The 27,509-nt window shown below is 45.2% G+C and overlaps 1 protein-coding gene across 1 annotated transcript; it reads left to right on the top strand.

The window, feature by feature from the left end:
• Positions 1-360: 360 nt before the first annotated feature.
• On the top strand, positions 361-24,282 carry LOC129834911 (long-chain fatty acid transport protein 2-like). Its single transcript, XM_055900284.1, has 10 exons — positions 361-987; positions 5,315-5,536; positions 6,577-6,735; positions 8,652-8,776; positions 9,380-9,574; positions 16,514-16,604; positions 16,779-16,977; positions 22,669-22,766; positions 23,514-23,644; positions 23,844-24,282. Exons 1-10 carry the CDS (start codon positions 510-512, stop codon positions 24,015-24,017), a joined length of 1,872 nt encoding a protein of 623 aa, XP_055756259.1. The 5' UTR covers positions 361-509; the 3' UTR covers positions 24,018-24,282.
• Positions 24,283-27,509: the final 3,227 nt, after the last annotated feature.

A 27,509-nucleotide genomic window follows, 5' to 3' on the forward strand; every position in this document is an offset into this window, starting at 1 on the left:
CTAGGTAGAACCTTCACCTTGACCAGGGGTCAGAGAGCAGATATTACATCTATATAGACTAGGTAGAACCTACACCTTGTCCAGGGGTCAGAGAGCAGATATTACATCTATATAGACTAGGTAGAACCTACACCTTGACCAGGGGTCAGAGAGTAGATATTACATCTATGTAGACAGGCACCCGGGAAAAAAAGTTAGACTGGCCCAATCGGCAAATAAATGCCAGATGGCCAGTCCTTCCATGGAGGTCAATGCCCTAGAGGTGTCTGTCTGTAATATGTCACTGCCATGGTCATAATTAGAAGAATAGAATTGCCTACAACTTCCTTACTTTATATTCCTCGCAGAGCCATTGGCTGTTGGGGATTTCACGCCTACATGCGTCCAAAGGTGGTGGAGAGTTGTGGACTGGAGGTGTTGCTATAACCCGTTACTTTCTTAAACAGCACGGCCAAGAAGGAGACACCTTTTTATTCACAATCACAAAGAAGTAGACCTTAACTTTCAATATGTACGTGTTATTATATACCATATTGGCAGGATTGGCTATACTGCCACTTGTCCTTTATCTCAGAAATCCTTACTTTACTCAGGACCTGCGCTACACGGTGACTTGCATCTTACTCGGGTTACGAATTAACAGAATCAAGAGGAGCAAACCGTTCTACAGCATGCTGGACTGTTTTCTCGATAAGGTCAAAAAACACCCCAACAAACAGTTTATTGTATTCGAGAAGAGTTCGTATACATACCGGGATGTTGACAAGCAGAGCAACAAGTTGGCCCGGGCGCTCTCACAGCACGCCAGCCTGAAGGAAGGGGACACTGTCGCCGTCTTCATGGGTAACGAGCCCATGTATGTGTTTATCTGGCTGGCCCTGGCTAAACTTGGATGTACAGCCGCTCTGCTCAACTACAACATCAGGTCCACGTCCTTATTGCACTGTTTCACCTGCTGTGGAACCAACGTGCTCCTGGCTGCTTCAGGTAAACCCAGCCAACTTACCTTGGTGTTGCTGTTTACAATATTATTGTTAACCTGTTTGGGATAGGGGGCAGTATTTTCACGTTCGGATGAAAAGCATGCCCAGAGTAAACTACCTGCTAATCAGGCCCAGAAGCTAATATAGGCATATTATTGGTAGATATGGATAGAAAACACTCTGAAGTTTCTAAAACTGTTTGAATGATGTCTGTGAGTATAGCAGAACTCATATGGCAGGCAAAAACCTGAGAAAAATCCAACCAGGAAGTGGGAAATCTGAGGTTTCTAGTTTTTCAAGTCATTGCCTTTCGAATATACAGTGTAAATGGGGTCATATTGCACTTCCTAAGGCTTCCACTAGATGTCAACAGTCTTTAGAACCTTGTTTCAGGCTTCTACTATGAAGGGGGGGGCGAATAAGAGCTGTTTGACTAAGGGGTCTGGCAGAATGCCTTGAGCTTTTCATTTCTAAAGACAAAGGAATTGTCCGGTTGAAACATTATTGAAGATTTATGATAAAAACATCCTAAAGATTGATTCTATACATCGTTTGACATGTTTCTACGAACTGTAATAGAACTTTTTTGACTTTTCATCTGGACTTTTGCCCGCGCCTTGTGAATTTCGATATGGTGAACTAAACGAGCTAACAAAAAGGAGGTATTTGGACATAAAGATTAACTTTATGGAACAAAACGAACATTTATTGTGGAACTGGGATTCCTGGGAGTGCATTCTGAGGAAGATCATCAAAGGCAAGTGACTATTTATAACGCTATTTCTAACTTTTACTGACTCCACAACATGCCGGGTATCTGTATGGCTTGTTTTTGTGGTTTAGCGCTGTACTCAGATTATTGCATGGTGTGCTTTTTCCGTAAAGCTTTTTTGAAATCTGACACAACGGTTGCATTAAGGAGAAGTATTTCTTTAATTCTATGCATTACACTTGTATCTTTTATCAAAGTTTATGATGAGTATTTCTGTAAATTGATGTGGCTCTCTGCAAATTTGCCAGATGTTTTCGAGGCACAACATTACTGAACATAACGCACCGATGTAAACTGAGATTTTTGGATATAAATATGAACTTTATCGAACAGAGCATACATGTATTGTGTAACATGAAGTCCTATGAGTGCCATCGTATGAAGATCATCAAAGGTTAGTGATTAATTTTATCTCTATTTCTGCTTTTTGTGACTACTATCGTTGGCTGGAAAATGGCTGTATGTTTTTCTGTGACTAGGCGCTGACCTAACATAATCGTATGGTATGCTTTCGCTGTAAAGCCTTTTTGAAATCGGACACAATGGCTAGATTAACAAGAAGTTAAGCTTTAATTTGGTGTATTGCCCTTGTGAAAGTTAAATATTTCTAAAAAATATTTGTGAATTTCGCACTCTGCCATTTCAGCGGATGTTGTCGAGGGGTTCCGCTAGCGGAATCGGCAGGTAGCCTAGTGGTTAGAGCGTTGGGCCATTAACCGAAAGGTAGCCTAGTGGTTAGAGCTTTGGGCCAGTAACCGAAAGGTTGCTGGATCGAATTCCCGAGCTTACAAGGCAGTTAACTTCTCTGCGCTACGCATCCCTTTTACGGGATCACTTTCCTAAACAACCGCTAGAATTGCAGGGCGCCAAATGCATAAATATTACTACAAATATTTATATTCATGCAATCACAAGTGAAATATACCAAAACACAGCTTGTTGTTAATCCACCTATCGTGTCAGATTTTGAAAAAATATTTTACAGCAAAAGAAATCCAAGCTTTTGTGAGTGTAGCTTTCAATGCTACAAGAGCTAGCCCCAAATTAGCATGGTCACGAAAGTCATAAAAGCAATAAAATTAATCGCTTACCTTAGATAATCTTCGGATGTTTCCACTCACGAGACTCCCAGTTACACAACAAATCACAAAAAAACGCCATTTGGGTTGCGCGTTATGTTCAGAAAACTACAGCCTCGTTCCGGTCCTGAAAGGAAGAAGAAAACTACCAAACGTATCAGATTAAAAAATATTACTAAAAATATTTATAATCATGCAATCACAAGAGAAATATACCAAAACACAGTTTAGCTTGTTGCTAATCCACCTATCGTGTCAGATTTTAAAAATATATTTTACAGCGAAAGGAATCCAAACTTTTGTGAGTGTAGCTTTCAATGCTACAACAATTAGCCTTATATTAGCTTGGTTAGCTTGGTCACGAAAGTAAGAAAAGCAATACAATTAATCGCTTACCTTTGATAATCTTCGGATGTTTCCACTCACGAGACTCCAAGTTAAACAACAAATCTTCTTTTTGTTCGATAAATATTACTTTTATCACAAAAAAAACGCCATTTGGTTTGCGCATTATGCTCAGAAAATCAAAGCCGTGTTCCGTTCGACAAATTCCAAAAAGTATCCGTAAATGGTCGTAGAAACATGTCAAATGTTTTTTATAATCAATCCTCAGGTTGTCTTTAACAAACATAATCAATAATATTTCAACCAGAGCATAACCTATTCAATAAGAGACAAACGAAAAATGGTGAGCTCCTCTCGGCAGGCAGGAACTATTCGGAGGACACTTGACTAGTTTTGAAAAAACTCATTCATTTTTCAAAATAAAAGCCTTAAACTATGTCTAAAGCCTGGTCACAGCCTGAGGAAGCCATTGGAAAAGGAATCTGGTTGATACCCCTTTAAATGGAGGTAAGACGGGCCAAGAAACACATTTTTTTTTTTATATCACGTCCGGGTTACATTTTCTCAGGTTTCCGTTTTCAGAAAAACTATATTTTGACAGTTTTGGAAACTTTGGAGTGTTTTCTATCCTAATCTATAAATTCCATGCATATTCTACGATCTGGGCCAGAGAAAATGTCAGTTTACGTTGGGCACGTTATTTGTATTTTTTTATTTTTTATTCTGACCCCTAGCGCTAAGAAGTTAACTTCTTATGGCTGCAGTCCTGTTAACGGGATCGATATGACAACAGCCAGACGAAGTGCAGGGCACCAAATTCAAAAAACAGAAATCTCATAATTAAAATTCCTCAGACATTCATGTGTCTTATATAATTTTAAAGGTAATAGGACTTCATGTTACACAATACATGCATGTTTTGTTTGATTAAATTCATATTTATATCAAAAAATCTGAGTTTACATTGAGGCGTTAGATTCACTAGTTGCAAAAACATCAAGTGACTGCATAGCCACATCGTTTCAACAGAAATACTCAACATAAATATAAATGATAATACAAATAAAACCGTTGTCAGATTTAAAAAAAAACTTTACGGAAATATAAACCATGCAATAATCTGAGACGGAGCTCAGATGATTAGCCAAATTAGCCACCATGTTGGACTCAACAGAAACCAGAAAATACATGATAAATGTTTCCTTACCTTTGATGAATTCATCAGAATGCAGTCCTAGGAATCCCAGGTCCACAATAAATGCTTGATTTGCTCGTTCATGTCCGTTATTTATGTCAAATTAGCTACTTTCGAATTGTTTACCAAAAACCCTAACCAAAGTCTCAAAGCGCGACCACTATAACGTGACGAAATGTCAAAAGGTTCCGTTACAGAAACATGTCAAACGATGTACTGAATAAATTTTTAGAATGTTGTTAACATACATCTTGAATAACGTTCCAACCGGAGAATTAAATCGACTTCAATTGAGAGAAGGAATGGAGTTCACTCTCACGTGAACGCGCCAGTTCAATGCGTGGGCACCTCATGGCAGTGATTACTCATTCCTGTCTCCTTCGAATCCCCTTCAAATTAGAGTCATCAGACTTAGTTCTATTGACTGTTGACATCTAGTGGAAGCCGTAGGAAGTGAAAACCCATCCATATCTCTCTGTATTTTCAATGAGAGCTTGGTTGAAAATATGGCACCCCCAGAAAAAAATCCAAACAGGAAGTGGAACTTCTCAGGTTTTTGCCTGCTATATGAGTTCTGTTAATCTCACAGACATAATTCAAATAGTTTTAGAAACTTTAGAGTGTTTTCTATCCAATACTAATAATAATATGCATATATTAGCAACTGAGACTGAGGAGCTGGCCGTTTACAATGGGCACCTTTTCATCCAAGCTACTCAATACTGCCTCTTCAGCCATAAGAAGTTAACCCACTGTTCCCTGGGCGCTGGAAACGTGGATGTTGATTATGTCAGCCCCCACACCTCTCTGATTCAGAGGGTATCCTCCTTTCCCTCTATGCAGCTAGTGGGAGGCAGGGCTAGTAGTGCACAGGCCAGAATTAATAGGATTCTGTCTCATGCTTGCTCTGTCTGTGTCCCTCCCTCTCTCCTCCCCCCAGAGTTGCGTGGAGCAGTAGAGGAGGTGCTCCCCACCTTGAGGGAGCAGAGTATAAGTGTGTTTGTGCTGGGTGAGGAGGAGGAGAAGTGTGTGACAGAGGGTGTGAATACTCTGAACAGTAGCAGGATACAGCAGTCCTCAGATCAACCTCTGGACCCACAGCTCAGGTCAAAGGTCACCTCAAAGAGCCCCGCCCTCTACATCTATACGTCAGGAACTACAGGTAAGATGGGCCAAACCAAGCTGGACTGGCCTGGCCTGGTTATGCATCCAGCATAGTTGCAGGAAGTGTGCTAGAAAGAACAATGTGAAAAATAAAATGTCCAGACGAGTACAGTATTAAACAGAATACTACTGATGTCTAGACCAGTACAGTATGGCTCTGGTCAGCCCTGTAGTGTGAATTAAACAGAATACTACTGATGTCTAGACCAGTACAGTATGACTATGGTCAGCCCTGTAGTGTGAATTAAACAGAATACTACTGATGTCTAGACCAGTACAGTATGACTGGTCAGCCCTGTAGTGTGAATTAAACAGAATACTACTGATGTCCAGACCAGTACAGTATGACTATGGTCAGCCCTGTAGTGTGAATTAAACAGAATACTACTGATGTCTAGACCAGTACAGTATGACTGGTCAGCCCTGTAGTGTGAATTAAACAGAATACTACTGATGTCTAGACCAGTACAGTATGACTATGGTCAGCCCTGTAGTGTGAATTAAACAGAATACTACTGATGTCCAGACCAGTACAGTATGACTATGGTCAGCCCTGTAGTGTGAATTAAACAGAATACTACTGATGTCTAGACCAGTACAGTATGACTCTGGTCAGCCCTGTAGTATGAATTAAACAGAATACTACTGATGTCCAGACCAGTACAGTATGACTATGGTCAGCCCTGTAGTGTGAATTAAACAGAATACTACTGATGTCCAGACCAGTACAGTATGACTATGGTCAGCCCTGTAGTGTGAATTAAACAGAATACTACTGATGTCTAGACCAGTACAGTATGACTCTGGTCAGCCCTGTAGTGTGAATTAGACAGAATACTACTGATGTCTAGACCAGTACAGTATGACTCTGGTCAGCCCTGTAGTGTGAATTAGACAGAATACTACTGATGTTTATGCCAGACAGGTAAATATTCCTAAATAGCACAACTCTGATTGGTCAAAGATATAAGGTACCATTTGAGATTTTCATCAGCCTTGATTCTCTGTTTCCTGCCCTTCCTGGTGTCTCGTCCTCAGGTCTGCCGAAGGCTGCGATATTCACACATGAGAAGCTGTACAAGGCCTCCTCTATCCAGGCCATCTCAGGTGTGGCCTCTGATGATGTCATCTACATCTACCTGCCTCTCTACCACACCGCCGGCTTCATGATTGGTCTGACTGGAGCCATAGAGAGAGGTACTCTACTGTACTGTACGGCACAGTTGGTGAGAGTGTTGTTCTGGCAGTGGCCAGGTCGTGGGTTCAATTCCTGCATGGATAACATGCACCTCATAGCAGTGCAGTATATAGGAGAAAGATATGAAGAGGTGTGAAGAGCTGAACTGGTTCAGAACTGGTTTAGAACTGGTTCAGAACTTCTTTAGATCTGGTTCAGAACTGGTTCAGAACTCCTTTAGATCTGGTTCAGAACTGGTTCAGAACTTCTTTAGATCTGGTTCAGAACTCCTTTAGATCTGGTTCAGAACTGGTTCAGAACTCCTTTAGATCTGGTTCAGAACTGGTTCAGAACTTCTTTAGATCTGGTTCAGAACTTCTTTAGATCTGGTTTTAGAACTTCTTTAGATCTGGTTCAGAACTGGTTCAGAAATTCTCTAGATCTGCTTCAGAACTGGTTCAGAACTGGTTCAGAACTTCTTTAAATTTGGTTCAGAACTGCTTCAGAATCGCTTCAGAACTGGTTCCATGCCATCTCTAGCAATTACAATAACTACATTCAAATGGAATTCAAATGGAGAGAGAAAAACAAAATAACTGAAATTCTCTAAATAAAATCACTCTAGCCGCCTGACTTGGCACTGATGATGAAGATAAAAAATGCAAATGTCTCTGAATACACGTTCCATGTTATTTGAGGGCCGTCATGTGTATTAACATTGTTATGATGTTGACCAGGGTTTACTAAGGGTTGTTTAATGGAGTGTCTCTTTACTCTGGGCATTGGAGTAGAGGTGACTTGGGTCTGAGGTGACTTCTAGGATTTCAAACCAAAGTTCCTGAGCGCATTCAAAATGGAATCCTAAAAAGTAGTGCACTATAAAGGGAATATGGTTACATTTGAGACACAGCCCCAGAGTTCAAAGCTGTTTATGTCAATAATGACCGTAGACTCTCAAATCAACCAGGAAAAACTCCTGGGCCTTAGTGGTGCAGTAGCCTTTCACTAGGGCCCAGAGTTTATCCTTCCTGGTCCAGTCACATGGTCAGGAACAACTCCTGGCCCTAACCAGAACCATTCAGAGGGGACTGTGCTTTAGTTTAGTTAGTTAGTTAGTTAACTATTTAGTCAGTTGGTTAGTAAGGTAATCATTTAGTCAGTCAGTGAGTTAGTTAGGTAGTCATTTAGTCAGTTTGTGAGATAGCTAGTTAGTTAGGTAAATATTTAGTCAGTCAGTGAGATAGTTAGTTAGTTAGGTAATAATTTTGTCAGTTAGTTAGTTAGTTAGTTAGTTAGGTAATCATTTAGTCAGTCAGTGAGTTAGTTAGTTAGGTAATAATTTTGTCAGTTAGTGAGTGAATTAGTTAGGTAATCATTTAGTCAGTCAGTGAGTTAGTTAGTTAGTTAGGTAATAATTGTGTCAGTCAGTGAGTTAGTTAGTAAGGTAATAATTTAGTCAGTCAGTGAGATAGTTAGTTAGGTAATAATTTAGTCAGTCAGTCAGTGAGTTAGTTAGTAAGGTAATCATTTAGTCAGTCAGTGAGTTAGTTAGTAAGGTAATCATTTAGTCAGTCAGTGAGTTAGTTAGTAAGGTAATCATTTAGTCAGTCAGTGAGTTAGTTAGTTAGTTAGGTAATAATTTAGTCAGTCAGTGAGTTAGTTAGTTAGGTAATCATTTAGTCAGTGAGATAGTTAGTTAGTTAGGTAATCATTTAGTCAGTCAGTGAGTTAGTTAGATAGTTAGCTGGATAATCATTTTGTCAGTCAGTGAGATAGTTAGTTAGTTAGTTAGTTAGTTAGGTAATCATTTAGTCAGTCAGTGAGATAGTCAGTTAGTTAGTTAGGTAATAATTTAGTCAGTCAGTTAGTGAGTTAGTTTGTTTGTCCATGAGGTTGTGAGCTCTGTTGATGTTGGTGCTTTATCTTCTCCTCTCAGGCAACACCGTTGTCCTGAGGCGTAAATTCTCTGCCTCTAACTTCTGGGATGACTGCAGGAAACACAAGGTGACAGTGATCCAGTACATAGGAGAGATCATGAGGTACCTCTGTAACTCACCCAAGGTACTGGAACACACACCTCCTGTTACTTTCATCATTCAGACCATTAAAGACAAAAAACAAATGGGCTGATAGTATTGAATCATTAATCAATGTAAACCAAATACCTGTACATCCTATCCTCTCTCCGCTCCTCTCCTCTCCCCTCCTCTCCTCTCCTCTCCTCTCCTCTCCTCTCCTCTCCTCTCCTCTCCTCTCCTCTCCTCTCCTCACCTCTCCTCTCTCCTCTCCGCTCCTCACACCTCTCTCCTCTCCTCACACCTCTCTCCTCTCCTCTCCTCTCCTCTCCTCTCCTCTCCTCTCCTCTCCTCTCCTCTCCTCTCCTCTCCTCTCCTCTCTCCACTCCACTCCACTCCTTTCCTCTCCTCCCCTCTCCTCTCCTCATCTCTCCTCTCCTCACCTCACCTCTCCAATTCTTTCCACTCTTCTCTCCTCACCTCCCCTCTTCTCTTCTCACCTCTCCTCACCTCTTCTCTTCTCTTCTCTCCTCATCTCCCCTCTCCCCTCCCCTTGTCTCCTCACCTCTCTTCCCCTTACCTCTTCTCTCACCTCTCCTCACCTCCTCTCACCTCTTTCCTCTCCTCTTCTCTCCTCTTCTCTCCTCAGAAAGATAATGACAGGCATCACAAGGTACGTCTGGCCCTGGGTAACGGGCTTAGAGCAGACACCTGGTCAGAGTTCCTGCAGCGTTTTGGTGACGTCCGTGTCTGTGAATGTTACGGATCCACCGAGGGAAACATCAGATTCATCAACTACATCGGGAAAGTGGGAGCGATTGGAAAAGAGCATTTCCTTCATAAAGTGAGACTACTTTCTGGGACAGTAATGGCCTCTGTGTTCCAAATACCAGCCTATTCCCTTTATAGTGCACTACTTTCAACCAGGGTCCATAGGGCTCTGGTCAAATGTAGTGCACTATATAGGGAATAGGGTGCCGTTGGGATGCAGACACTGAGCTTCTGAGAAAGACTACCTTGTTTCTATTCCTGACAGTCTATGTGAGATGTATTATGTCAGTGTGATGAAGTGTGTCAGGACACTGTTCCGTATGGAAAACCAAGTAGAAGTAGAACATCTTTGTTTTCTGGTGCCACTATACTATCTTCATTGTTATTAGATACTCGTATTACATAGCTATTACGTAGGTATTACTCTGCATACATACATTACACTACATAGATACATTACACTGCATAGATACATTACACTACATACATACATTACACTACATACATACATTACACTACATAGATACATTACACTACATAGATGCATTACACTACATAGATACATTACACTACATAGATACATTACACTGCATAGATACATTACACTACATACAGTATAAACATTACACTACATAGATACATTACACTACATAGATACATTACACTACATACAGTAGATACATTACACTACATAGATACATTACACTACATAGATACATTACACTACATACATACATTACACTACATAGATACATTACACTACATAGATACATTACACTACATAGATACATTACACTACATAGATACATTACACTACAAAGATACATTACACTACATAGATACATTACACTACATACAGTAGATACATTATACTACATAGATACATTACACTACAAAGATACATTACACTACAGAAATACATTACACTACATAGATACATTACACTACATACATACATTACACTACATACATACATTACACTACATAGACACATTACACTACATAGATACATTAAACTACATAAATACATTAAACTACATAGATACATTACACTACATAGATACATTACACTACATAGATACATTACACTACATAGATACATTACACTACATAGATACATTACACTACATACATACATTACACTACATAGACACATTACACTACATAGATACATTAAACTACATAAATACATTAAACTACATAGATACATTACACTACAAAGACACATTACACTACATAGATACATTGCACTACATAGATACATTACACTACATACAGTAGATACATTATACTACATAGATGCCTCCCGGGTGGCGCAGTGGTCTAGGGCACTGCATCGCAGTGCTAGCTGCGCCACCAGAGTCTCTGGGTTTGCTCCGAGGCTGGGCTGGGTTCGCGCCCAGGCTCTGTCGCAGCCGGCCGCAACTGGGAGGTCCGTGGGGCGACGCACAATTGACATAGCGTCGTCCGGGTTAGGGAGGGTTTGGCCGGTAGGGATATCCTTGTCTCAGTATGTAAATGTAATAAAATGTATGCACTCTACTGTAAGTCGCTCTGGATAAGAGCGTCTGCTAAATGACTAAAATGTAAATGTAAAATGTAAATAGATACATTACACTACAAAGACACATTACACTACATAGATACATTACACTACAAAGACACATTACACTACATAGATACATTACACTACCTAGATACATTACACTACATAGATACATTACACTACATAGATAAATTACACTACAAAGACGCATTACACTACATAGATACATTACACTACATAGATACATTACACTACATAGATACATTACACTACATAGATACCTTGTACTACATAGATACATTACACTACATAGATACATTACACTACATAGATACATTACACTACATAGATAAATTACACTACAAAGACGCATTACACTACATAGATACATTACACTACATAGATACATTACACTACATAGATACATTACACTACATAGATACCTTGTACTACATAGATACATTACACTACATAGATACATTACACTACATAGATACACTACATAGATACATTACACTACATAGATACATTACACTACATAGATACATTACACTACATAGATACATTACACTACATAGATACATTACACTACATAGATGCATTACACTACATATATGCATTACACTACATAGATACATTACACTACATAGATGCATTACACTACATAGATACATTACACTACATAGATATCCTGTCTAGGACACGCATTCCGCTAGCGGAACCCCTCGACAACATTCCGCTGAAAAGGCAGCGCGGGAAATTCAATTTTGTTTTTTAGAAATATGTAACTTTCACACATTAACAAGTCCAATACAGCAAATGAAAGATAAACATCTTGTTAATCTACCCATCGTGTCCGATTTCAAAAATGCTTTACAGCGAAAGCACAACATATGATTATGTTAGATCACCACCAAGTCAAAAAAACACACAGCCATTTTTTCAGCCAAAGATAGGAGTCACAAAAACCAGAAATAGACATAAAATGAATCCCTAACTTTTGATGATCTTCATCACATGACACTCACAGGACATCATGTTACACAATACATAAACTTTGATGAAAGATACATGTTTTACATTGAATTAAAGATACACTTGTTCTTAATGCAACCGCTGTGTCAGATTTCAAAAAAACTTTAAAAGTAAACCATGCAATAATCTGAGACGGCGCTCAGATAGAAACAACATTTCTCCGGCATGTTGGAGTCAACAGAAATACGAAATTACATTATAAATATTCCCTTACCTTTGATGATCTTCATCAGAATGCACTCCCAGGAATCCTAGTTCCACAATAAATTGTTGTTTTGTTCGATAATGTCCATTATTTATGTCCAAGTAGCTACTTTTGTTAGCGCGTTTAGTACACATATCCAAACGCTCGTGCAGGTCCCGCATAACGTCGGACTAAAACTTCAAAAAGTTATATTACAGTTCGAATAAACTTGCCAAACCAAGTATAGAATCAATCTTTAGGATGTTGTTATCATAAATATTCAATAATGTTCAAACTGGAGAATTCCATTGTGTCTATAGAAGTAATAGAATGCAAGTGGAATGCGCGTGACAAGGACTTGGCTCTCAGCCAGACCACTGACTCAAACAGCTCCCATCCGGCTCAACGTCACAGTAGAAGCTTCATTCAACGTTCTACAGACTGTTGACATCTAGTGGAAGGCGTAGGAAGGGCAAACAGATCCATATCCCACTGGGATTTCAATAGGCAATGAGTTGAAAATCGACCAGCCTCAGAATTCTCACTTCCTGTTTGGATTTTCTTCTCAGGTTTTTGCCTGCCATATGAGTTCTGTTATACTCACAGACATCATTTAAACAGTTGTAGAAACTTCAGAGTGTTTTATATCCAATAGTAATAATAATATGCATATATTAGCCTCTGGGACAGAGTAGGAGGCAGTTCACTCTGGGCACGCTATTCATCCAAAGTGAAAATGCTGCCCCCTATCCCTAAAAAGATATATTACACTGTATATGTCCATACATTGTTATTATTTGACCCTGCTGGTCATCTATGAACATTTGAAAATATTGGCCATGTTCTGTTATAATCTCTACCCGGCACAGCCAGAAGAGGACTGGCCACCCATTATAGCCTGGTTCCTCTAGGTTTCTTCCTAGGTTCCGGCCTTTCTTGGGAGTTTTTCCTAGCCACCGTGCTTCTACACTTGCATTGCTTGCTGTTTGGGGTTTTAGGCTGGGTTTCTGTCCAACACTTTGTGACATCAGCTGATGTAAGAAGGGCTTTATAAATACATTTGATTGATTGATACGGTGTATCTGTAAAGGCAGTCAATGTCGTTCTCCTCCTCAGACGAGGAGGAGCATGGATCGGACCAAGATGCGGATTGGTAATTGTACATGTTTAATGTAAAACACAAGAAAACACTACAAAATACAAAACAACAAACGTGACTAACCTCAAACAGTCCTGTGTGGCCCAAACACTAACACAGGAAACAAACACCCACAAAACACCAGTGAAACCCTGGCTGCCTTTGTATGACTCTCAATTAGAGACAAACAATACACACCTGTCTCTAATTGAGAATCATACCAGGCCGAACACAAAACCCCACATAGAAATACAAAACATAGACAAACCCACCCAACTCACGCCCTGACCAACTAAAATGAATACAAAACAAAGGAAAACAGGTCAGGAACGTGACAGAACCCCCCCCTTAAGGTGCGAACTCCGGGCGCACCAGCACAAAGTCTAGGGGAGGGTCTGGGTGGGCGTCTGTCCACGGTGGCGGCTCTGGCGGTGGACGAGGTCCCCACCCCACCATAATCAATCCCCGCTTCTTTATCCCCCTCCCAATGACCACCCTCCCACTAACCCCACCTAAATGAAGGGGCAGCACCGGGATAAGGGGCAGCACCGGGATAAGGGGCAGCACCGGGACAAGGGGCAGCACCGGGACAAGGGGCAGCACCGGGACAAGGGGCAGCACCGGGACAAGGAGCAGCACCGGGACAAGGGGCAGCACCGGGACAAGGGGCAGCACCGGGACAAGGGGCAGCACCGGGACAAGGGGCAGCACCGGGACAAGGGGCAACACCGGGATAAGGGGCAACACCGGGATAAGGGGCAACACCGGGATAAGGGGCAGCAGGTCCTGGCTGAGGGACTCCAGCAGGTCCTGGCTGAAGGACTCCGGCAGGTCCGGGCTGAGTGGCAGCTCCGGACTGTAGGGCAGCTCCGGACTGTAGGGCAGCTCCGGACTGTAGGGCAGCTCCGGACTGTAGGGCAGCTCCGGACTGTCGGACGTCTCTGGCAGCTCCTGACTGGCGGGCGTCTCTGGCAGCTCCTGACTGGCGGGCGTCTCTGGCAGCTCCTGACTGGCGGGCGTCTCTGGCGGCTCCTGACTGGCGGGCGTCTCTGGCGGCTCCTGACTGGCGGGCGTCTCTGGCGGCTCCTGACTGACGGACGGCTCTAGCGGCTCCTGACTGACGGACGGCTCTACTGGCTCGGGACAGACGGGCGGCTCTAATGGCTCGTGGCAGACGGATGACTCAGATGGCGCTGGGCAGACGGATGGCTCAGACGGCGCTGGGCAGACAGATGGCTCAGACGGCGCTGGGCAGACAGATGGCTCAGACGGCGCTGGGCAGACAGATGGCTCAGACGGCGCTGGGCAGACAGATGGCTCAGACGGCGCTGGGCAGACAGATGGCTCAGACGGCGCTGGGCAGACAGATGGCTCAGACGGCGCTGGGCAGACAGATGGCTCAGACGGCGCTGGGCAGACAGATGGCTCAGACGGCGCTGGGCAGACAGATGGCTCAGACGGCGCTGGGCAGACAGATGGCTCAGACGGCGCTGGGCAGACAGATGGCTCAGACGGCGCTGGGCAGACGGGCCGTTCAGGCACCGCTGGGCAGACGGCAGACTCTGGCCGGCTGAGACGCACTATAGGCCTGGTGCGTGGTACCGAAACTGGAGGTACCGGGCTGAGGGCACGCACCTCAGGGCGAGTGCGGGGAACAGGAACAGGGCACACTGGACTCTCGTGGCGCACTCTAGGCCTGGTGCGTGGTACCGGAACTGGAGGTACCGGGCTGAGGGCACGCACCTCAGGGCGAGTGCGGGGAGAAGGAACAGTGCGTCCAGGGCTCTGGAGACGCACAGGAGGCTTGGTGCGTGGTGCCGGAACTGGAGGCACTGGGCTGGAGACACGCACCATAGGGAGAGTACGTGGAGGAGGAACAGGGCTCTGGAGATGGACTGGAAGCCTGGTGCGTGGTGTAGGCACTGGTGGTATTGAGCTGGGGTGGGAAGGTGGCGCCGGATATACCGGACCGTGAAGGAGGACACGTGCTCTTGAGCACCGAGCCTCCCCAACCTTACCAGGTTGAATGGACCCCGTAGCCCTGCCAGTGCGGCGAGGTGGAATAGCCCGCACTGGGCTATGCAGGCGAACCGGGGACACCACCTGTAAGGCTGGTGCCATGTACACCGGCCCGAGGAGACGTACTGGAGACCAGATACGTTGGGCCGGCTTCATGGCACTCGGCTCGATGCCCAACCTAGCCCTCCCAGTGCGGCAAGGTGGAATAGCCCGCACTGGGCTAAGCACGCGTACTGGGGACACCGTGCGCTTTACCGCATAACACGGTGTCTGACCAGTACGACGCCCTCTCACTCCACGGCAAGCCCGGGGAGTTGGCTCAGGTATCCTACCTGGCTTCGCCACACTCCCCTTTAGCCCCCCCCCAAGAAATTTTTGGGTGAGCCTCTCGGGCTTCCAGCCTCTCATACGTGCTGCCTCCTCATACCAGCGCTCCTGGGCTGTGGCTGCCTCCTTCTCCTCCCGAGAGCGGCGATTCACACCAACCTTAGCCCAGGGTCCTTCTCCATTGAATATTTGTTCCCAACTCCATTCCTCTTCTCTCCATTGCTTTAGTTCCTTTCCTCCGGCTCCAATCCGCTTGGTCCTGTTGTGGTGGGTGTTTCTGTAAAGGCAGTCAATGTCGTTCTCCTCCTCAGACGAGGAGGAGCATGGATCGGACCAAGATGCGGATTGGTAATTGTACATGTTTAATGTAAAACACAAGAAAACACTACAAAATACAAAACAACAAACGTGACTAACCTCAAACAGTCCTGTGTGGCCCAAACACTAACACAGGAAACAAACACCCACAAAACACCAGTGAAACCCTGGCTGCCTTTGTATGACTCTCAATTAGAGACAAACAATACACACCTGTCTCTAATTGAGAATCATACCAGGCCGAACACAAAACCCCACATAGAAATACAAAACATAGACAAACCCACCCAACTCACGCCCTGACCAACTAAAATGAATACAAAACAAAGGAAAACAGGTCAGGAACGTGACAGTATCATTGTTTTTTCTATTTATGTGTGTTGTCTGTCTGTCTGTCTGTCTGTCTGTCTGTCTGTCTGCCTGTCTGTTATATGTGTGTTCGCAGGCAAGCTTCTCCTACGCTCTGATTCAGTATGACACAGAGAGAGAGGAACCTGTAAAAGACTCTCGAGGTTTCTGTATCAAAGTCCCTAAAGGTGAGAACACACACACACACACACACACACACACACACACACACACACACACACACACACACACACACACACACACACACACACACACACACACACACACACACACACACACACACATACACACACACACACACACACACACACACACCCATTACTCATTGTTTTGGTCCTCAGGAGAAACTGGATTGCTGGTTGCCAAGATTACGGCACAGTCTCCGTTCAGTGGCTATGCTAATAACCAGCAGCAGACAGACAGGAAGACGCTGAGAGATGTGTTTGTTAAGGGAGATCTGTACTTCAACAGTGGAGACCTGCTGAGGATCGACCACGAGGGCTTTGTTTACTTCATGGACCGCATCGGAGACACCTTCAGGTCAGAAACGCTTCAGCTGTTTATTAACTTTAGTAGTTATCAACTAAAGGTTTAACAATGAGCTGGGTTAAAGTTATTTATGGGGCGGCAGGTAGCCTAGTGGTTAGAGCGTTGGAATTGTAACCCAAAAGGTTGCAAGACCGGATCCCCGAGTTAACAAGATAAAAAAAATCTGCCGTTCTGCCCCTGAACAAGGCAGTTAACCCACTGTTCCTAGGATGTCTTTGAAAATAAGAATTTGTTCTTAACTGACTTGCCTAGTTAAATACAGGTAAAAAAATATATATAAAAAATACGATGTCCTGTGCTGTGAATCACCTGCAGGTTGAGTTATGAGCTGGGGTTAATACTATAGATGTAGTATTATTGTCCTGTCAATCACCTGCAGGTTGAGTGTCAGAAACGTGTGTATAGGTGGCAGGGAAGTCAGGCGCAGGAGAGTCAAACGGAGTGTAAAATGGAGTATTTTAATACATGTCCAAGAAACATGCTCCATAACACTAAATAGAAAATGAATAATAAACAAATATGGGTACGAAGACCCGTCGTGCACCTATACAAAATAAACACTACACTGACAACAAACAATCTCTGACAAAGACATGAGGGTAAACAGAGGGTTAAATACACAAGAGGTAATGGATGGGATTGAAAACAGGTGTGTGGGAAGACAAGACAAAACCAATGGAAAATGAAAAATGAATCGATGATGGCTAGAAGACCGGTGACGTCGACCGCCGAACACCGCCCGAACAAGGAGAGGCAACGACTTCGGCAGAAGTCGTGACAGTACCCCCCCCCCCCCCCCCTGACACCGGCCTCGGGGACGACTCGGAGGGCGAGGTGCAGGGTGATCCGGATGGAGGCGGTGGAATTCTTTTAACATGGAAGGATCTAAAACGTCCTCCACCGGAACCCAGCATCTCTCCTCCGGCCCGTACTCCTCCCAGTCCACGAGGTACTGAAGGCCCCTCGCCCGACGTCTCGAATCCAAAATGGATCGAACAGAGTACGCCGGGACCCCCTCGATGTCTAGAGGAGGCGGAGGAACTTCACGCACTTCAGCCTCCTGGAGTGGGCCAGCCACCACCGGCCTGAGGAGAGAGACATGGAACGAGGGGTTAATACGGTAATTAGTGGGCAGTTGTAACCTATAACATACCTCGTTCACTCTCCTCAGGACTTTAAACGGCCCCACAAACCGCGGACCCAGCTTCCGGCAGAGCAGGCGGAGGGGCAGGTTTCGGGTCGAGAGCCAGACCCTGTCCCTGGTGCGAACACCGGGGCCTCACTGCGGCGACGGTCTGCGCCAATTTTCTGGCGCCTTTTGGCGCGCTGAAGGTGGACGTGGGCTGCCTCCCAGGTTTCCTCAGCGCGCCGAAACCAATTGTCCACCGCAGGAGCCTCGGTCTGACTCTGATGCCAAGGAGCCAGAACCGGCTGATACCCTAATACACATTGAAAAGGAGTGAGGTTAGTGGAGGAGTAACGTAGCGAGTTCTGGGCCATCTCTGCCCAGGGCACGAACTTCGCCCACTCCCCCGGCCGGTCCTGGCAATAGGACCGCAGAAACCTGCCCACATCCTAGTTAACTCTCTCCACCTGCCCATTACTCTCGGGGTGAAAACCTGAGGTAAGACTAACCGAGATCCCCCAGACGTTCCATGAACGCCTTCCAGACCCTTGATGTGAACTGGGGACCCCGATCAGACACTATATCCTCAGGCACCCCATAGTGCCGGAAAACGTGTGTAAACAGGGCCTCTGCAGTTTGTAAGGCCGTAGGGAGACCGGGCAAAGGGAGGAGACGACAGGACTTCGAAAACCGATCCACAACGACCAGGATCGTGGTGTAACCCTGTGAAGGTGGAAGATCAGTCAAAAAATCCACCGACAGGTGCGACCACGGCCGTTGAGGAACGGGTAAAGGTTGAAGCTTACCTCTGGGCAGGTGTCTAGGAGCCTTGCACTGGGCGCACACCGAGCAGGAGGAAACATAAATCCTCACGTCCTTAGCTAAAGTGGGCCACCAGTACCTCCCATCAAGACAGCGCATCGTCCGACCTATCCCAGGATGACCAGAGGAGGGTGACGTGTGAGCCCAATAGATCAATCGGTCGCGGACAGCAGACGGAACGTACAGATGACCAGTTGGACACTCAGGAGGAGAGGGCTCTGCATGTGACGCACCCTCAATGTCCGCGTCCAGCTCCCACACTACTGGCGCCACCAAACACGAAGCTGGGAGTATGGGAGTGGGATCCATGGACCGCTCCTCTGTGTCATACAGCCGAGACAAAGCGTCTGCCTTGACTTTCTGGGAGCCTTGTCTGTAAGTAAGAGTAAACACAAAACGAGTGAAAAACATGGCCCACCTTGCCTGGCGAGGATTCAGTCTCTTCGCCTGCCGGATGTACTCCAGATTGCGGTGGTCAGTTCAGATGAGAAAAGGGTGTTTAGCCCCCTCAAGCCAATGCCTCCACGACTTCAAGGCTTTTACGACAGCTAACAGCTCCCGGTCCCCCACATCATAGTTTCGCTCCGCCGGGCTGACCTTCTTCGAAAAGAAAGCACAGGGGCGAAGCTTCAGTGGCACACCCGAACGCTGAGAGAGCACTGCTCCTATCCCAGCTTCGGATGCGTCCACCTCCACTATGAATGGCAAAGAGGGATCCGGATGAGCCAACACACGTACCGAGGTTAACAGAGTCTTCAGGTGTCAAAAAGCCCTGTTCGCCTCAGCCGACCACTGCAAGCGCACCGGGCCCCCCTTTAGCAATAAGGTAATGGGAGCAGCCACCTGACCAAAACCCCGGATAAACCTCCGGTAGTAATTGGCAAACCCTAAAAAACGCTGCACCTCCTTTACCGTGGTTGGAGTCGGCCAATTACTCACGGCTGTAATGCGGTCGCTCTCCATTTCCACTCCTGAAGTGGAAATCTGATGCCCTAGGAAGGAGATGGATTGTTGGAAGAACAAGCATTTCTCAGCCTTGACATATAGATCATGCTCCAACAGGCGACCAAGCACCTTGCGCACCAGGGACACATGCTCGGCGCATGTAGCGGAGTATATCAGAATATCATCGATATACACCACTACACCCTGCCCGTGCAGGTCCCTGAAGATCTCATCTACAAATGATTGGAAGACTGATGGAGCATTCATCAACCCATTTGGCGTGACAAGGTACTCATAATGACCTGAGGTGGTGCTAAATGCCGTCTTCCACTCTTCACCCTTCCGAATACGCACCAGATTGTACGCACTCCTGAGATCCAATTTTGTGAAGAAGCGTGCCCCGTGCATTGACTCAATAACTGTATTTATCAGAGGTAACGGGTAACTATATTTCACCGTGATTTTATTGAGACCTCGATAATCAATGCACGGGCGTAAACCGCCATCCTTCTTCTTCACAAAAAAGAAACTCGAAGAGACGGGTGAAATGGATGGCTGAATGAACCCCTGACGCAGGGATTCAGAGATATATGTATGCATAGCCACCGTCTCGGCTTGCGACAGGGGATACACGTGACTCCTGGGATATGCAGCGTCTACCAGGAGATCTATCGCACAATCCCCCTGTCGATGGGGTGGTAATTGAGTCGCCTTCTTTTTACAGAAGGCGAGAGCCAAATCGGCATATTCGGGGGGGATGCACACGGTGGAGACCTGGTCTGGACTTTCCACCGTAGTAGCACCAACGGAAACCCCTAAACACCTACCTTAGCACTCTCGCGACCACCCTGTGAGAGCCCTCTGTGGCCAAACAGTGGGGTTATGACAAGTTAACCAGGGTAGGCCTAGCACCACAGAATACGCAGGGGAATCAATAAGGAAAAGACTAATCTTCTCCTTGTGACCCTCCTGCGTTATCATATACAAAGGTGCGGTGACCTCCCTAATAAACCCTGACCCTATTGGTCGACTATCTAAGGCATGAATAGGGAAAGGCATATCCACAGAAACAATAGGGATCCCTAAACTATGAGCAAAATTTTTATTAATGAAATTCCCAGCAGCGCCTGAATCTACTAGCGCCGTATACTGGGAATGCAGGGAAAAATCCGGAAAAGTGACAGAGACAAACATTGGTGCAGCAGAGGGCTCTGGATGAGAATGGTGCCTACTCACCTTGGGTGATGCCAGAGTGCCCTGCCTGCCTTCTCTTTTCCCAGAGGAACCAACCCGGGCACCGACCAGCAGTGTGATCTCTGCGACCATAGATGGTGCTCGAGCGGGAACCCCCTACGGTCTCCCTGCGCACCATCCCTCCCAATTCCATAGGTTCGGGAGAGAGGGTGCGGGAGGATGGAACAACCAGACCCCGATCTAGACGTCCACGAGTAGCCAGCATGTTGTCCAGCCTGATGGACATGTCCACCAGCTGGTCGAGGTTGAGGGTGGTGTCTCTACAGGCCAGCTCCCGACGGACGTCCTCGCGTAGACTACAACGGTAATGGTCGATCAGGGCCCTGTCACTCCATCCAGCGCCGACAGCCAAGGTCCTAAACTCCAAAGCAAACTCCTGTACACTCCTCGTCTCCTGCCTCAGATGATAGAGGCGCTCACCCGCCGCTTTGCCTTCGGGTGGGTGGTCGAAAACTCTCCGGAAATGGCGGGTGAACTCCTCAAAATGGTCCAGAGCCGCATCCTCCTCTCTACACACAGCTCTGGCCCACTCCCGGGCTTTCCCAGTGAGGCATGAGACAAGGGCGCAACTCCTCTCCCGGTCGGATGGTACTGGGGAGACCGTGGCCAGATACAAGCTCAGTTTAAGGAGGAAACCCTGGCAGCCGGCAGTATCTCTGTTGTATCCCGTGGGTAGGGGTAAATGGATCTTGTTCGGTTCAGGAGGGGAAAACGCGTTCAAGGGAGATCCCGGTTGTGGTGGTGGAGGCGCTGGAGAAACTCCCTGTCTCTCCCAGCGGTCCATATTCTGGACAATGCGATCCATGACGGCGCTCAAACAGTCAATCTCTTCCGCTTGTTCCCGGACACGTTCCTCCACCTCCATGAGCGTCGTGTCCTCTCCTGCTGACTTCATATATTTTGGGTCAGAGATTCTGTCAGAAACGTGTGTATAGGAGGCAGGGAAGTCAGGCGCAGGAGAGTCAAACGGAGTATAAAATGGGGCGGCAGGTTGCCTAGTGGTTAGAGCGTTGGACTTGTAACCCGAAAGGTTGCAAGACCGGATCCCCGAGTTAACAAGGTAAAAAAATCTGCCATTCTGCCCCTGAACAAGGCAGTTAACCCACTGTTCCTAGGGTGTCTTTGAAAATAAGAATTTGTTCTTAACTGACTTGCCTAGTTAAATACAGGTAAAAATATATATATAAAAAATATGATGTCCTGTCCTGTGAATCACCTGCAGGTTGGGTTATGAGCTGGGTTTAATACTATAGATGTAATGTTATTGTCCTGTGAATCACCTGCAGGTTGGGTTATGAGCTGGGTTTAATCCTATAGATGTAATGTTATTGTCCTGTGAATCACCTGCAGGTTGAGTTATGAGCAGGGTTTAATACTATAGATGTAATGTTATTGTCCTGTGAATCACCTGCAGGCTGAGCTATGAGCTGGGTTTCTCTAGGTTTCTTCCTTCTTGGAAGTGTTTGCAGTCTGCTTCTTCTTGCTCTTTGTGTTCTAGGCCAGGCTACTGTCTGAATTATATTGATATAATCCAGGTGGAAAGGAGAGAACGTGGCCACCACGGAGGTGACTGAGCACCTGATCATGGTGGAATGTATCGAAGAAGCCAACGTCTACGGTGTCAAGGTTCCAGGTGATTTGACATTTTAGTCATTTAACAGACACTCTTATCCAGAGGTAGCTAGCTTCATTTAACAGACTCTCTTATCCAGAGGTAGCTAGGTTCATTTTACAGACTCTCTTATCCAGAGGTAGCTAGGTTCATTTAACAGACGCTCTTATCCAGAGGTAGCTAGGTTCATTTAACAGACACTCTTATCCAGAGGTAGCTAGGTTCATTTAACAGACTCTCTTATCCAGAGGTAGCTAGGTTCATTTAATAACAGACTCTCTTATCCAGAGGTAGCTAGGTTCATTTAACAGACTCTCTTATCCAGAGGTAGCTAGGTTCATTTAACAGACACTCTTATCCAGAGGTAGCTAGGTTCATTTAACAGACGCTCTTATCCAGAGGTAGCTAGGTTCATTTAATAGACGCTCTTATCCAGAGGTAGCTAGGTTCATTTAATAACAGACTCTCTTATCCAGAGGTAGCTAGGTTCATATCTTTTTATAGAATAGTTTTATTCATAGAATGTTTTATACACACTACACACAGTTGACATAGTATATATAGCTACATATAACAATACACATCTACACACCTACAACACACACAGTCACATCATTGTGTAGTTATTAACCCAGTGTGTTCTTCTCATGTTGGCTGTGAATGACCGGGACATTAAAGGGGGAGATTTCAAAATCAATGGGAATCCCTGAAAATGTATCAAAGTCAGCTGTCTCTCTTGGTGATCCTGCTTTGTGACGTACCCCACAGGACACGAGGGGAGGGTTGGAATGGCAGCGGTCAAACTGAAAGATGACATGGAGTTTGACAGTAAAGCCACGCTGGAGCACGTCAAGACCTCCCTGCCCAGCTACGCTAGACCCCGCTTCATACGCATACAGGTGATCCCGTGGGAATAATGTCCAAATTACAATGATCGTCATGATACCTTTTATTTGCAAAGCACTTAAAGCTTCCGTCTGGGATACGTTGAAGAGATTCCCTGATCCCAGATTGTACCTTTTTAAAGATTTTCTCAAAAGGCTTAAGATTCATAAAACAGACATTTTAACGTAATTTATTTTATTTTAAAAATCCCAGAATTCCCTGGCTGTGACTGGAACGTTCAAGCAGATGAAGGTGAAGCTAGCCGAAGAGGGATTCAACCCATCCGTGATGCAGGATCGATTATACTACCTGGAGGACAGTAAGGGATACATCCCCATGACACAGGAGATGTACCACTCTATTTGTGATGGAAAGATACACTTATGATTGATTTGTTTTAAACAGATTTTCTAACTGTTAATCTCTTATTTTAAAATGAATTGTCAAATTATTCATCTGATGTACATTTTTATTGTGATGCTTGAATCCAAAACATACAGAAAACACGGTTGTGTTTAAATGAAAGGGAGCAAAATACTAATGGCAAAGACCAAGTTTTAACATGTTGTGCATTTATGACTATAGAGATTTTTTTTGAATTATACTGAACATTGTATGGAATATTTGTAAATAAATAAATATACTAATGACATATTGTGTATCTATCTGAGATGTGTGGCTGTGTGACTTAAAAAATGATATCTGATAAAACATAATAAATAAAAGACCTCAGAGCTCTGCCATCTCTGCACCCTGAAATCACAAAGGTGTTTGTGGGAAACATTTGGTAGGAAGACTACAGGATCGTATGCATCGGGCACCAAATGGAAGAAAACGGATTTGACCACGGTGGGACTACCTCAACTTGTACAATAAGAAACATTCATTTTTATTTTCCATTGCAAAACATTTTGCTACGTTGTGCCTAATGAATACGACCTAGGCGCTAACCTTGGCTACAGTAGAGCAGGAAAGTTAGCGGTATCTACTGTAGTCACAGAGGAACAAGACCAACAGCTGAGTCTCCTACACCCAGAGGAGGACCAGGGATTTGGGGAGATCTGAGCTTTGGGCGATCTGAAGTCCCCTGACAGGGCAGCACACCTGGTAGTGCCCGCACTGCACCCACAGGTGGCAGAAACTGGGCAAGCTGTAGAACTTGGTGAGCTTCCTCAGGACACGTTTTCCCAGCTGGTTGGAATTGGTTGGAGAAGGCCACTCTGGGATCTGAAAGAGGCCTGAGGGGCTTGGGCTGGAGGAGAGATGCCTGAGCTGGGTGTCATTTAGGGGGTGGATGAGGTCTGGGTCTTTATTTCCATGCTGGGAGTCTGTGACAGAGCTAGAGAGAGGCTTAGAAAGGGGGTCGGTGTTATGGCCAAAGAGGGGCCCAATGGGGCCAGGTAAGGGCTCACTGCTGCAGCTCAGAGAGCGTACTGTCCTCCTTGGCCTGTTCTCAGACCCAGACTTTTCTTTATCCATCCAGAATGGTGGTTGTGGTCTAAATCCAGTCTTATCACTGTCCAAGCGGAGCTGTGGTTGGACTCTCTGAACTCTGAAGGCAGCAGGACAGGGGATCTCCTCAGGGCCGTCTCTGGCTCCTGTCTCTGGGTCCTGGCTGGTCTGGGCCGGTCCCGAGCTCTCTGGTTCCTGTCTTGGGGCTGGTCTATGTCGGGCCGGCCTCTAGCTCTTTGGATCCTGTCTTGGGGCTGATCTGTGTCGGGCTGGCCAAGTCCTCTGCTGCTGTTGTTGTGTGATTCCCTGAATCACTGTTTGTCTCTGACAGCTTCTCAACAGTTTTTCTGACTGGAGACTGCTGCTCCTCCATTTTACTGACCGCCTGTTTTTCGGCCTCCTCGGCCAGAAGGTCGGCGGCCATTTTGCGAATGATGTTCCAGTCCCTGATGATGTCCTCTGAGGTGGTCAGCTGTGACGTCACGGTGAAGCGGATGATGCGTTTCCTATCGATGTCGGCGGGGACAAGGTACATGGTGCCGGACCGCGTCAGTCGCCGTAACAACTCCTGAGTCAGAGCATTCCCTTCCTGAGAGAGAGAGAGAGAGAGAGAGAGAGAGAGAGAGAGAGAGAGAGAGAGAGAGAGAGGGAGGGAAGGGGCGGGGGAGAGAGGGGGAGACAGAGAGAGGGGGAGACAGAGAGTGGGGGGAGACAGGGAAGGGGGAGAGAGAGATTTGACAGTTGAGAGATACCTGTGTTTGGCCCTTTTCTCATTGACGTAAGTTAAGGAGAGGCAGTGCGACAAGATTTCAATTGACATAATATGTAAGTAAGCTCTGTATTTATATCCTAAAATAGGCCCATTTATTTGTGTTCTGAGAAAATGTGAACGTGATCAAATTAAATGTTTTATTCAAACTAGAGTTGGGTTCAATACTTAGGTCCCGAATTCAATCCATTCAGGTCGGAGACAATGCTGCTTTTAATGGCAATGTTCCCACGTTAGCAGAGACATCATTAAAATGCTGCATATGTAGACTCAACCAGAAATAACCTTTAAGTGGACCATTGTCCAAAGACTGTGATCGGTTTGAATCCCAGCCTTAGAGGTGGGTTGGGCACACCCAGGTTATCCACGTGAAGGAATGATCTCTATCAGTGTTCTTCCCTTCACCTTGAGCAGCATAATAACACACATACCTGTTACCTCACAGGCTTAAAACCTGTTACGGCTAGACGTGCCGCTAGCGGAACGCCTCGACAACATCCGTTGAAATTGCTGAGTGCAAAATTTAAACTACAGAATTATAAATATTTAACTTTCATAAAATCACAAGTGTAATATATCAAAATAAAGCTTAACTTCTTGTTAATCCAGCCGTTGTGTCAGATTTCAAAAAGGCTTTACGGCGAAAGAACAATGCGATTATCTAAGAACAGTGCCCCGCATACAAAACCATGAAAAACATATTTCAACCAGGCAGGTGCGACACGAAAGTCTGAAATAGCGATATAATAAATGCCTTACCTTTGATGATCTTCTTCTGTTGGCACTCCAAAAGGTCCCAGTTACATCACAAATGGTCATTTTGTTCGATAATGTCCTTCTTTATATCCATAAAAACTCAGTTTAGCTGACGCGCTCCAGTCAATAATCCACCCAGTTTCCCTCCATCAAAATACATACATAATGAATCCCAAACGTTACGAATAAACTTTTCCAAACAAGTCAAACAACATTTATAATCAAACCTTAGGTACCCTAATACGTAAATAAACAATCAAATTTAAGACGCAGAATCTTTATTGTCTTTACCGGAGAAAAATACCAAAGAACGCGCTCTCATCCACACGCTTGGAAACACTACAGCCAAAATGGGAGCCACCTAGAAAAACTACAATTTCTGGCTCAATATCTGTGATGTCTGAAATATTTTGCTGTCTGATTTCAGCTGAACAGAACCTTTGGGAAACATTAAACTTGGTTAAAGCTTCTCTAGTGTCCGTGAGTTATTAACTCTGACAAATAAGAACCTAACAGTTGGCGTTGTCGGCAGGATTCACCACGATTTTTAATTAAACCAAAGAGGCCAGAGCAGTGGAACAGGAGCCGGCACAACAAATAAGGTAGGCAAGTTCCTACATCTGTTACCACTCATTTTGACATATTGGGGAGATGAGAAGCCTGAGTTTAATTCTATAGGCCCATTGGAAACAACCGGTCGTAAATATATGGTGTAGGGTAGGTTCCATAAGGACAGGTCCCGAGTGGAGGTTTTTTCTCTGCGAGAACCAGGCTAACATAAGTGAAGGGTAGGTTCCTTTTAAGGATAGGTCCCAAGTGGAGGTTTTTCTCTGCGAGATCCAGGCTAACATAAGTGAAGGGTAGGTTCCATAAGGATAGGTCCCAAGTGGAGGTTTCTCTCT

This window comes from Salvelinus fontinalis, chromosome 35 (assembly GCF_029448725.1).
Source record: "Salvelinus fontinalis isolate EN_2023a chromosome 35, ASM2944872v1, whole genome shotgun sequence".
Taxonomy (NCBI): Eukaryota; Metazoa; Chordata; class Actinopteri; order Salmoniformes; family Salmonidae; genus Salvelinus; species Salvelinus fontinalis.

Coding starts and splice junctions, on each gene's coding strand:
- LOC129834911 (XM_055900284.1), top strand. CDS start 510: ATGTACGTGTTATTATATACCATATTGGCAGGATTGGCTATACTGCCA. Junction 988..5,314: donor CGTGCTCCTGGCTGCTTCAG/GTAAACCCAGCC, acceptor TCCTCCCCCCAG/AGTTGCGTGGAGCAGTAGAG. Junction 6,736..8,651: donor GACTGGAGCCATAGAGAGAG/GTACTCTACTGT, acceptor TTCTCCTCTCAG/GCAACACCGTTGTCCTGAGG.